The sequence below is a fragment of the Polyodon spathula genome, chromosome 1 (assembly GCF_017654505.1).
Source record: "Polyodon spathula isolate WHYD16114869_AA chromosome 1, ASM1765450v1, whole genome shotgun sequence".
NCBI classification, from domain to species: Eukaryota; Metazoa; Chordata; class Actinopteri; order Acipenseriformes; family Polyodontidae; genus Polyodon; species Polyodon spathula.
Genome location: NC_054534.1, coordinates 33161829 through 33174192, shown reverse-complemented (window position 1 = coordinate 33174192; position 12364 = coordinate 33161829). Strand labels below are relative to the sequence as shown.

The following is a 12364-nucleotide window of genomic DNA, read 5'->3' as shown; positions in this document are numbered from 1 at the left end:
AGTGCAGCAAAAGTGCTATAGAAATACTTATTGTCAACATGTTCATCAAATAACTTTACTTAGATTATTTTATTATAGATGAACGTTTGAAAATAACTTTGGGAACATAAACCTGCCACAGATCTTTTAAAAAAATTTCAGTTTTAATAATTTTTTTTTTTTTTTTTTAATCAAGTCTTTCTGTTTGATCAACTCTTAAGAGAGTGTACTCTTACGGGCAGTATTTTAGTTTATATACTGGTTTATATGTTGTTGTGATGATCCCTGTGTCGTGTTTTCAGCTATCACTGGCATTTCCTCTTAGTAATAGTGTGTTCACAAGGGTGTAAATTTGACACAATGGAGCTAGACTACCTCATATAGCACCAGCAACATTCAATTCTGCCGCCAACAGACATGTTCATTGTTTGTTTTTTATTCCATAGCAACCATAGATTATGATAGTTTCTCATTGGCTCCCTATTACTCACATGACCCACCCACTCATCCACATATGCAGAGCGAAGGTTTGTGTCATGTGGGAAGTTGTGACTGGGGGCTTGATTAGAGTGGGTTTGATTATTTAGCACCAGTATGCTCTATAGTACTAAACTTTCAAAACACTTTAGCACTAGTTTTCAAAATGATTTGCAAACCTGGTTCATCAGGTTTGCATGGCATTGAGTTCACTGAAAAGTATCCTGAATTCGAGGACTTTTGCAACTCTAGGCTGTGTGAATTCAGAACCTTAATTTTGGTGAACATATAAATATAAAGAATAAGACTGGTGTGCTAGAAAATATGTGTCTGTGTGTATGCTGCATTGATTATAAAGTGCAAGCAGAAAAATTTGACAACTGTCTGTATCTACCAGCTCCCTGTATGGTGTATATGTGTATAGTTATAAAATACTGATATTGGAGAGTCAATACCTAATTTCTTGGCAATCATTGATTTTATGAAAAGGAAGCATTGCATAGCCCACTCTCTTCATTAACTTTATGAGAATATTATTAATTAGTAATGTGATTTACAGTGGTTACAAAATATCACCTTACAAAATGTCACATTACAGATAAGATACAATACAGTCAGTAATACATAGGAGCAAATTCAAATAAGAGAAAATAAGAAATACAGCAAATATGTATATATAAATACGGATGCAGCCAAGGCAACCTTTGATGGTCATCTAATCTTATTTGAAAAAAAAAAAAAAAATCTGTTTAAAATATAGAAATAATCCAGATGCTGCCAGGACAAAACTCAGTCTGGACCTACACTATACATATTATAGTTTCTAATATTTAATTTGTAATAAAAAAAAAATAAAAGGGTATGTAGCGTATAAACTAAAATTCAACTATGGTAGGGAAATGAAAAGGATAACGTCCAGTAAACTGGTTTAGTTTAATCATCAAGTAGGGTTGTTTGCCCTGGAGATGCCAGGGACAGATACAGTTCATATAAGCAACAAATTACATCCAGCCTCACTACTTATGGAAAGGACGAATATAGACAGAGGCAGAGCAAATGGACAGACTGGCTGTGTTTCCTTCTCACAGCCCTGCAAGGGCTGCATCTATCAGGGGTACACTCTGCTGACCCAGAAAAATCATTAAAAAGGAGAATCCCATCGACAAAATTACCATTCAGAAGAACTTCAACCTAGACCAGGAAAGTCTAATAATATCTATATTCAGGCCCACTGACCTTCACTCTCAGCTTTGTTAATCTGGGGTACTGAAATCATGGGGAGTAATGGCAACACATTAGAGTCAAATCTTTGTTTTTGTGATGTTTAAATGACTGTATCTCTTGAAATTGAACAGCTAGAAGTTTGAAACCTGTGCCAGTTAATAGCTTTGTACTCTATTTGTACTATTACTTGTTTGTAGTATATATATAGCAGTTAACTTCACACGACATGCATATCATTCATTTGGTGAGGAGGCTGTGTGGTCCAGTTGTTAAAGCAATGGGCATATAACCAGGAGGTCCCCTGTTCAAATCCCAGCTCAACCACTGATTTACTCTGTGTGACCCTGAGCAAATCACTTACCCTCCTTGTGCTCTGTTGTAAGTGACTCTGCAGCTGATCCATAGTTCACACACCTTAGTAAAGCGCTTTGTGATGGTGGGCCATTATGAAAGGCCTAAATAAAAAAATATTATTAGCTGTCACTGTCCAGCAGACAAAGCTTCAGCATCCATCCTCAGACAAGGCTGCACCAAACAATTCTTGAGAGATTCATAATGGACGACACACATTCATGGGAAATTACAGGAAAACACCATATTTATAAATTATAATCTAAATGAAAAATACAAACAATACACAGACTATGTCAATTTGACTTTTTAAAATATTCTTTATTATTGTTTTACTCAATATACCCCATTTTCAAGCTTCTAAATAAATCTAAAATGATAAAATTGTGGCCACAGTGGTGCGTTGGTGGCTATTTTAAATGGTACATTGCCTACATATTATTGACAGATTCTACGTTTTGTTAGTAGTCATTTGCCACATGGGCACTAAACAATCTGTATTTTTTTTTAATTAAATGAACAAACTCCCTTAAATAATGCATTTCCATAAAACACGTTTACTGGGACAGCTAGCAATAACCCAAATTATATTTATTTTTTAATTGGTAGAAATACAGTATAAAAATAAAACTTGTTTTCTTCAATATGCTGTAAATGTTTAAATGTTACAATAGTTCAAGCAGTAGTCAAATCAGATTTACAACATTCAAATCCAATAAACAGATTACAGTGTGTCATCTCACAATTTCCAAAACAGTCAAGTCACTTTCCTTAATACAACAATAAAAGCAGATGAATCGCAAAGATCATGTCACGTATTTGTAATAATAAATATTTTTTTATTATGTTTCCAATATATATATATATATATATATATATATATACACACACACACACACACACACACACACACACACACACACACACACACACACACACACACACACACCCCTCCAAAACTATTGCCACCCTTGATAAAGATGAGCAAAAAAGGCAGTATAAAATATACAACACAGGCAATGAGCTATATTTTATGCTCAGAAATATTGGAAAACTATATTATTTTATACTAATACAATTTCTCAGAGAAAACTTTTATTTTTAACACGTCATAAGGGCAAAAATTATTGGCACCCCTAAAGACTCTTATAAATAAAATCAACCAAAAAAATTTGTATTAAAATTCTACTTTTTTAAGTACATCTCAGTCTTAAGGCACTGTATTGTGGCCTTCCATGGCTTCCTGTTTCACTGGGGTATAAAAATGAGGTAACATGCATGTAAAATTCATTTCTCATCCATCTCCATGGGGAAAGGCAAAGAACTCACAAATGAAAATAGACAAATAGTTGTTGACCTTCATAAATCAGGCAATGGGTACAAAAACATAGCTAAAAACCTAAATATACCATTTACACTATTAGGGCAATAATTAAGAAGTTCAAAAGCAGTGGAACAGTGGTGAATCTGCCTGGTAAAGGATGCAAGTGCATCTTGCCCCCACGCACAGTGAGGAAGATGGTTCGGGAGGCAAAGAAGAATCCAAGAGCCACAGCTGGGGAATTACTGAACTTGCATCTTGGGGTCACCAAGCCTCCAAATCTACAATTAGACGCCACCTCCATGCCAATAGCCTATTTGGAAGAGTTGCCAGAAAAAAAGCCTTTATTGAGAGCAACCAACAAATGTAAGAGCCAGGAGTTTGCTAAACGGCATTGGCACTTGGATTAGATCCCTTCCAATGTGTTTTCCAGTCTCATAAAAAAATTATAAAAAAAGGCTCAGTGCCGTTATCCTTACAAGGGGAGGGTGCACAAAGTACCGAAAACAAGGGTGCCAATAATTGTGACACAAATTTTTTTTTTGGAAATAAATTTACAATTTGAGAAATGTGTAATTTTGGTTAATTCCCTTGAATCATTAATAAAGTACAATATATTCCACATGTTGGAAAATTACAATATAGCTCATTACCTGTGTTGCTTATTTTATACAGCCTTTTTTGCTTATCTTTATCAAGGGAGCCAATAATTTTGGAGGTGCCTATATATATATATATATATATATATATATATATATATATATATATATATATATATATATACACACACACACACACACACACACCTACAGAAAGTCTACACCCCCTTTAACTTCTTTCACATTTTGTTTTGTCAGTGCCTCAGAGTTTCATGCATTTAAATTATGATTTTTTTCCACTTATCTACACATCATACTCCACATTGTTCAGGGGAAAAAAGTTTTTATTGAGAAAAATATTGTATATTAAAAATAGTACCAAAACTGAAAGATCATAATTGGATAGGTCTCCATCCCCCCTGAGTTAATATTTGGTGGAAGCAGCTTTGGCAGCAATTACAGCTGTGAATCTGTTGGGATAGGTCTTTACCAACCTTGCACACCTAGATTTCGCAATATTTGACCATTCTTCTTACAAAACTGTTCAAGCTCTGTCAAGTTCCTTGGGGAGTGTTGATGGACAGCAATCTTCAAGTCATGCCACACATTTTTGATTGGATTTAGGTGCTGCTCTGATTGGGCCACTCAAGGAAATTTACCTTTTTGTTTCTTAGGCACTCCAGTGTAGCTTTGGCTGTGTGCTTTGGGTCGTTGTCATGCTGAAAGGTGAACTTCCATCACAGTTTCAGCTTTCTTGCAGAGGGCAGCAGGTTTTCCTCAAGGACTTACTCTGTACTTTGCTCCATTCATTTTCCCTTCTATCGTGACAAGTGCCCCAGTCCCTGCCGATGAGAAACATCCCCATACATGATGCCACCACCATGCTTCACAGTAGGGATGGTGTTCTTTGGGTGATGCGCGGTCTTGGGTTTGTGCCAAACATAACGCTTTGTATTTAGGTCAAAAAGTTCCATTTCAGTTTCGTCAGACCACAAATCTTTACAGAAAATCTCCCGAGTGTTTTTTTGAGTACTTCAAATGGCACTCAAGGTAGGCTTTCTTGAGTAAAATACAGGCCAGATTTGTGGGGAGCTTGGGATATTGATGTCACATGCACACTTTGACCAGTTTTGGCCATAAAAGTCTGTAGTTCTTGCAAAGTTGCCATTGGCCTCTTGGTAGCCTTTCCTCCTTGCTTGGTCATCCAATTTGGAGGGACGGCCTGATCTAGGCAGGGTCTTGGTGGTGCCATACACCTTCCACTTCTTAATACTCGTCTTGACCATGCTGCAAAGGATATTCAAGGCCTTTGATTTTTTTTTTATACCCATCCCCTGATCTGTGCCTTTCAACAACTTTGTCCCGGAGTTCTTTTCAAAGTTCCTTGGTGCTTAGTTGAGTCTTTACTTTGAAATGCACTACCCAGCAGAGGGACCCTACAGGAACTGCTGAATTTATCCTGAAATCATGTGAATCACTACAATTTAACACCGGTGGAGGCCACCTGGCATGTGATTTTGAAGGTGATTGGTTACACCTGAGCTAATTCAGGATTGCTATTACAAGGGGGTTTATCCAACCAAGCTATTTCAGTTTTTATTTTTAGTATAGTGTAGGATGTGTAGATAAATGATTTTTTAATTTTTTTTTAATGCATTTTAATTCCAGGCTATAAGGCAACAAAAAGGTGAACATTTTGTAAGGGGGTATAGATTTTCTATAGGCACTGTATGTGTATATGTGTGTGTGTGTGTGTGTGTGTGTGTGTGTCTATATATATATATACCACACACACACACATATATGATTATATATATATATATATACATATATATATATATATATATTATACACACACACACACACATACATAAGAGGTATTTAAATAGTGTTTAAAAACCCCCACCAAAATTAGTTTTGGTGCAAAAATTAGTACATTTAACATTTGATTGTTATTGCAACCTACCTTGTAAGGTGTACTAAGCTAAAAGTTTCCCTACACTTGATTAAAAAAAAACAAAAAAAAAAAACACTTTCTATAAACTGTTCGACTGTATTTGTGTGTTATATTGTCCTTGCCACATATTGTTAGCAGAAGGGTTTGACAGTTGCCTTGCCGATAGCTAGGTCACGTTAAAGCAGTGAATCACTAACCCAATCTTTCTCTGAACGGGGAAAAAAAAAACACCCCAAAAACTCCCACCAAAATGTAATTCTAAAATGAACATGAAACACATATGACTACTAACAAGTTCTTAAGTAAAAAGTCTTAGTTGTTTCTACCTGGTTTGGTAACTTTATTGGGTGTGTTTCTCCTTTCTGAAAAAAAATATGCAAATGCCGATTTGGAGTAAATAGCTTTGAGAATTTAGCTCAATATGTGTAATTAGAGACAATATTCTAGCACCTAAATCACACCTACTGTGCATGTGTGTACTTAACCCAGATATATATATATATATATATATATATATATATATATATATATATATATATATATATATATATATATATATATATATATATATATATTTTGGTATTTGAATGATTACAAATTTTGATAACGAAGCTCATTGTCTAAGACCCTAAATTTCAGTCAGAAGTAATGTGGAGGCTTTTATTTTCTTTGGACAAGACATGGATCATATGCCTAAGCAATGGTAATTACTAAATTGGAAACTGTCTACCGATATGAAATTACAATACTGCAAATGTCTTGGTTAAACATAGGTATTTACTAATTAGCCACAGCAATGCTTGTGAATCCAGTGCACCTTGCTGAAAAAGTCTTTAGAAAATTCAGGAGTGTACCTAGATAAACCCTAAAAAAACACACTTGGTGGAACTGAAATAGTCAGATTTCTAGCAAGCAATATTTGACTGCTGTTTTTAATTTGAAAACCAAAATACCAAGAGTAATAAAGACCTGTGGTGCACCTGTCTATTTAAAACCACTTACTTAAGCAGTTGATGTAAGCAGGTTTGACTGTAGGACTATGGACATAAACTTTATACGATTTGAAAGGGTTTTGCATTGTACAGGTATTCTCTACTGCCACAAAATGAGTGATTATCAATACATTATCAATAATAAGTGAAGAACATTCAGGAGAGACCAAACCTAACAAATTTCCACGATCATTGTTACTATGATAGTCAGCATATGTTTCTAACAAATCCCATTGTTTGCTCATTCTGGAAGCAACAATCCGCATGTACTTATTTTACATAGTGTCTGGGTTAAAGCAGTAACACACTTGATTGCAAAATTATTGCATTTGAAATACCTGGTTTCCTTTCCCATTTCCTACCGGATTGTAAACACACAGGTCACAGTGCACTCTCAGTAAACTGCAATTAAATCTACAGTGAGATTCTTTACTGCAGTAACTGGATCACTAGTATTACATCTTCCTTTTGTGTCGAAGTTTAAGTTTTATACGTGCTACATAAACAGTAAAAACAACACCATTCACCTTTGTCCTAAATGCTGCTGCAAAATATATATATATATATATATATATATATATATATATATATATATATATATATATATATATATATATATAATATATACATATAGGTATATAATTTATATGTATTTATTTTTATATACTTGGGCTGGTACTATACATTGTATATATCTATTGCTATGATCCTGCTGGAGAAGAACTCAGCTGCTTAATTTCAACATTTGGAGCAGACCCCCAGTACGTTCTACGGTATCCTTTGCCCTTAATGTGTGATGGACAAATAAAGATAAAGTACCTATTTGAGCGAAAATTAAGGTTATTGCACACTGTCTGATGCATCTTCACTTAGTAATATTCACAGGAAAAAACTAAATGTTTAAAATCTGACTTCCTATTATAACCGAGTAAGTTTTGTTCAGTTCAACATAAATAGAGTAAAAAGGTCCATTTACTTTACCTCCATATTCAAACGAAGTTTACCTTCTGTAGGAAAGACTAATACTTCGTACCATTCCTTCCTTCATAAATTTCATTCAGCAGAATATCTGAACATGAACGAAGCATTTTACAAACCCAACAATGTTACTTTCACATTGTTTTTAAAGTCTTGATCACAGGCACCAGTGTAGTCTCCCATTGCTTACTCTTTCATGCAACGCTCACAGTAGCATGACGGCTGCCCATTTTAACTCTTGATGTCAAAGTACTAGTGTTTCACAGTAATGTTAGAGAATATGCAGTCTTCTTAAAATCCTAATCTGCAATGGTATGAAGCTACAGCAGGACGGTCTTAGTCTGCAGGTCCTTTTCTATTGTGGTGATGCCGTAGCGCTAGGTTTGCATTACAGTCTTACGGCCCCCTGATTGCAGGCGGGATCATTCCTGTTTCTGTTAGGTGGGATTTCAATGCGTTGAAGATGCTTAGTTGCTGTTCTGGCTGCAGAACCAGAACCTGCTGTAACACTTTACTAGGGTTGGGTCCCCTGAAAAAGGAAATAAATAAATGAGCACATCTACAGTACTGATCAGCTAAAAGCCTCTACACAATTAGAAGTGCTACATCTGTAACTGATACACAAACATAACTATTGCAAACTAAAGTCTCAGGGGCTGTGAGTACTGCACCTGGAAACAATTATATTTAGAATCTGGTTGCAACATAATCCTGCATTGGAATAGCCCTCTTACAACTAGAGTACAAGCTGCCATATTAAACTTACTCACTGAATTCCAGTTTCTGCATTACGAAGAAAGAAGCGAGGATACCTCCTTTATTGTTATCCAGGAAAAAATAGATTACGTTTCCTTGATGCAGTATTAAAGTATTATTAAAGGTATGCATTTTTTTTTTTTACCTGATGAAGCTGGTGAGGTAAACATGGACAAATGTAGCCACTAAGTACTGGCAGTCAAACCGATCCATGATCCCACCATGACCAGGAATTGTGTCTGCAAAATCCTATTGAAAAAAAAAAAAAGAATTTATTAGGTTGTAAAGCAGGACTGACTGAACTAAAAGTTATTCTGTACCCTTTCCATCCTGGGTTTTTGTAAATTGCTGTTATACAGTCTTGCACCAGCAGATGGTATTCAAACTGATATTCCTACAATGCTGTGTTAAAGCAACCTCATTTTAGTAGATGTAGTATACTACTGTGTGTCACAGCAGTCACGCTGTTGCTTCCCAGTTACTACTGCTTTTTGGGAGTCTTGGTCTGCAACATTTCTGGGTGAAAGATTTTGAACCACCCTATAGAATTAACTAATTTTGCTTCATAAAGTCAAATGAAACCTGCTGAATAATGTTATGATAAAATACTGAATTACATACCGCTTTGTAGTTTTCCATATACTTAAAGAAAAACTGACAAATTGTCAAAAACTAAATCTAGCATGAAATACTGTACTACTATTATGGCTTCCGGTATACTTTTGTGATACCATTTTGTTGTGTCTTTCATTACATGATGTTAAATAAAATAATCTACAAAATCATAATGATGTTCATATAGTTTATTTATTTATTTATTTATTTTATTATTATCGCTCAATCCTAAAATTCGAGGTGATGCAAAACTTTTGGCCATATCTGTAAACTGCATTATGGAGAAGAAAGTAGTTTGGTTATTGTTTCCAGAAAATATATATATACTGCAGTCTCAGGCAGATACAAAATGACATACATACATTAATACACTCAATTGCTTCATCTACAGGTAAATAATTCAAATATTGAATCTTGTTTCAAGTAAAACATTGAATGTTAAATTAAATAATTGTACTATTTTTATAATAGCAGTAGTATAAACCTGTATGAACTTGGTCCAATACAATCTACTTTTGCTATAACATCCAATTACAACAGGCAGAAACACAGGACCACGTTTCCCTAGTGTTAGCAAGGGCAGTACTGTATCAATCTACATATATAGATATATTATATATATATATATATATATATATATAATATATATATCGATTATACCATGTGTGTGTGTGTCGGTGTGTGTTATATATATATATATTATATATATATGTGTGTGTGTATAGGTGCCTGTATGTATGTATGTCATGAGCCTTGCAAAAGTATTCAGACCCCTGACCAATTCTCTCATATTACTGAATTACAAATGGTACATTGAAATTTTGTCCTGTTTGATATTTTATTTTAAAACACTGAAACTCAAAATCAATTATTGTAAGGTGACATTGGTTTTATGTTGGGAAATATTTTTAAGAAAAATAAAAAACTGAAATATCTTGCTTGCATAAGTATTCAACCCCCCCACATTAATATTTGGTAGAGCCACCTTTTGCTGCAATAACAGCCTTAAGTCTTTTCGGGTAAGTATGTACGAGCTTTGCAAACAGTGTCGGAGTGATTTTGGCCCATTCTTCTTGGCAGATTTGCTCCAGGTTGTTCAGGTTGGTTGGACGACGCTTGTAGACCGCAATTTTCAAATAGTGCCACAGATTCTCAATGGGATTGAGATCAGGACTTTGACTGGGCCACTGTAGGACATTCACCTTTTTGTTCTTGAGCCACTCCAATGTTGCTTTGGCCTTGTGCTTGGGATCATTGTCCTGCTGAAAGATGAATCTCCTCCCATGCTTCAGTTTTTTAGTGGACTGAAGCTAATTCTCTTGCAGTATTTTCCTGTATTTTGCTCCATCCATTCTTCCTTCAATTGTAACAAGATGCCCAGTCCCTGCTGATGAGAAGCATCCCCACAGCATGATGATGCCACCATCATACTTCACTGTAGGGATGGTGTGTCTTGAGGCATGGGCAGTGTTAGGTTTGTGCCACACATTGTGCTTTAAGTTTTGGCCAAAAAGCTCTATTTTGGTCTCATCTGACCACAAAACCTTTTCCCACATCGCAGCTGGGTCACTCTCATGCTTTCTGGCAAACTCCAGGCGTGCTTTCAAATGGTACTTTTTGAGTAACGGCTTCTTTCTTGCCATCCTCCCATACATGCCAGTGTTATGCAGAGCTCTTGATATGGTTGACTGGTGCACCATTACTCCACTCCCAGCCATTGAACTCTGTAGCTCCTTCAGAGTGATTGTTGGCCTCTGTGGCTTCTCTCACAAGTCTCCTTCTTGTTTGAGCGCTGAGTTTTAGAGGGACGGCCTTTTCTTGGCAGTGCCTGGGTGGTGTGATGCAGCTTTCACTTCCTGATTATTGATCCAACTGTGCTCACTGGGATATCCAAACACTTGGATATTATTTTGTACCCTTTCCATAATCTATGCATTTGTATTACTTTATCTCCAACTTCTGTAGAATGTTCTTTGGTCTTCATTTTCCTTCAGATTCACAACCTTACCAAAGATCCTTCAACAGTGGGGTTTTTATCCAGAAAATGTGACAGCAACTTTAATTGTTCATAGGTGGAGGCCAATGGTAAGGTAATTGTGTCCTCGTTAGGGCAATTTCTTTCATCGGTGCAAACTGGGAGCTTCCACAGCGCAGGAGTTGAATACTTATGCAAGCAAGATATTTCAGTTTTTTTTTTTTCTTAAAAATATTTCAACATAAAACCAATGTCACCTTACAATAATTGATTCTGAGTTTCAGTGTTGAAAAATAAAATATCAAACAGAATGAAATTTCAATGTACCATTTGTAATTCGGTAATATGAGAGAATTGGTCAGGGGTCTGAATACTTTTGCAAGGCACTGTGTCTGTCTGTCTGTCTGTCTACCTGTCTATCTATAGTACCAGTCACAAGTTTGAGTACATCGCTTGAAACCTGGTTTTTCATGATTATCTATGCTTTTAACTGTATAAACTTGTCTATAAACACTTAATATTTCATTATATGATATGTGTACTTATATAAGCTGATAATCATAAGTGAATTGCATTCAAAAATGACATTTTTAAATGAAAATGTAAATCTTGTCAATTTCAATGAAATGGTCACTGTGATGAGTCAAAGGGTTTTCGGTCTGTGATTCAGCCTCCCGACAGTAGATGGCATCAAACCAACTCGGGACTTCCCTTACCAAGATCTCGTGACCATGGCAAAAGTCATCTTTTGAGGGGCGGCACCTTGGTGAGGGGCGGAAGTACGAGTATGTAACTTCCAGCCACTGGAGTCAAGTGAAGGAGAAGGACACGTGTCGGTTGGGGATTGGTGTTCCACTGACTACAGAGGCGGGACATTACATACTAAAGGGAACGTACTACTGTGTTCGGGGTTGGTCCGAAAGTAAAGTAGGAGGAGTAACGGGTGGAGGGAGAGTCTGGTTTTGTGCAGCGGGATTTTTTGAAACACTAACATTTCTTTTGTCTTTTTTTTGTTTATGTATGGTCACCACGAAGACAAATTAAAGACGAGTCATCACAGTTTGTTTTGGATTCCACCCCTGCACTCCTTCCCTCACACCATTTTGTTTTTCGTTTGTTATTTAATCCTTTTGTTGTGTA

At 35.8% G+C, this 12364-nt stretch overlaps 1 protein-coding gene across 1 annotated transcript in view; it reads right to left on the bottom strand.

The window, feature by feature from the left end:
- Positions 1 to 7547: 7547 nt before the first annotated feature.
- The window catches only part of LOC121317481 (phosphatidate cytidylyltransferase 1-like), a 40307-nt gene continuing 35490 nt past the window's right edge, over positions 7548 to 12364 (bottom strand). The window contains exons 12-13 of the mRNA XM_041253471.1: positions 8780 to 8883; positions 7548 to 8407 (exon numbers count right to left, since the gene is read on the bottom strand). Coding sequence (XP_041109405.1) covers positions 8275 to 8407; positions 8780 to 8883 — 237 coding nt within the window. The 3' untranslated portion in view covers positions 7548 to 8274. The remainder of the gene's footprint in view (positions 8408 to 8779; positions 8884 to 12364) is intronic.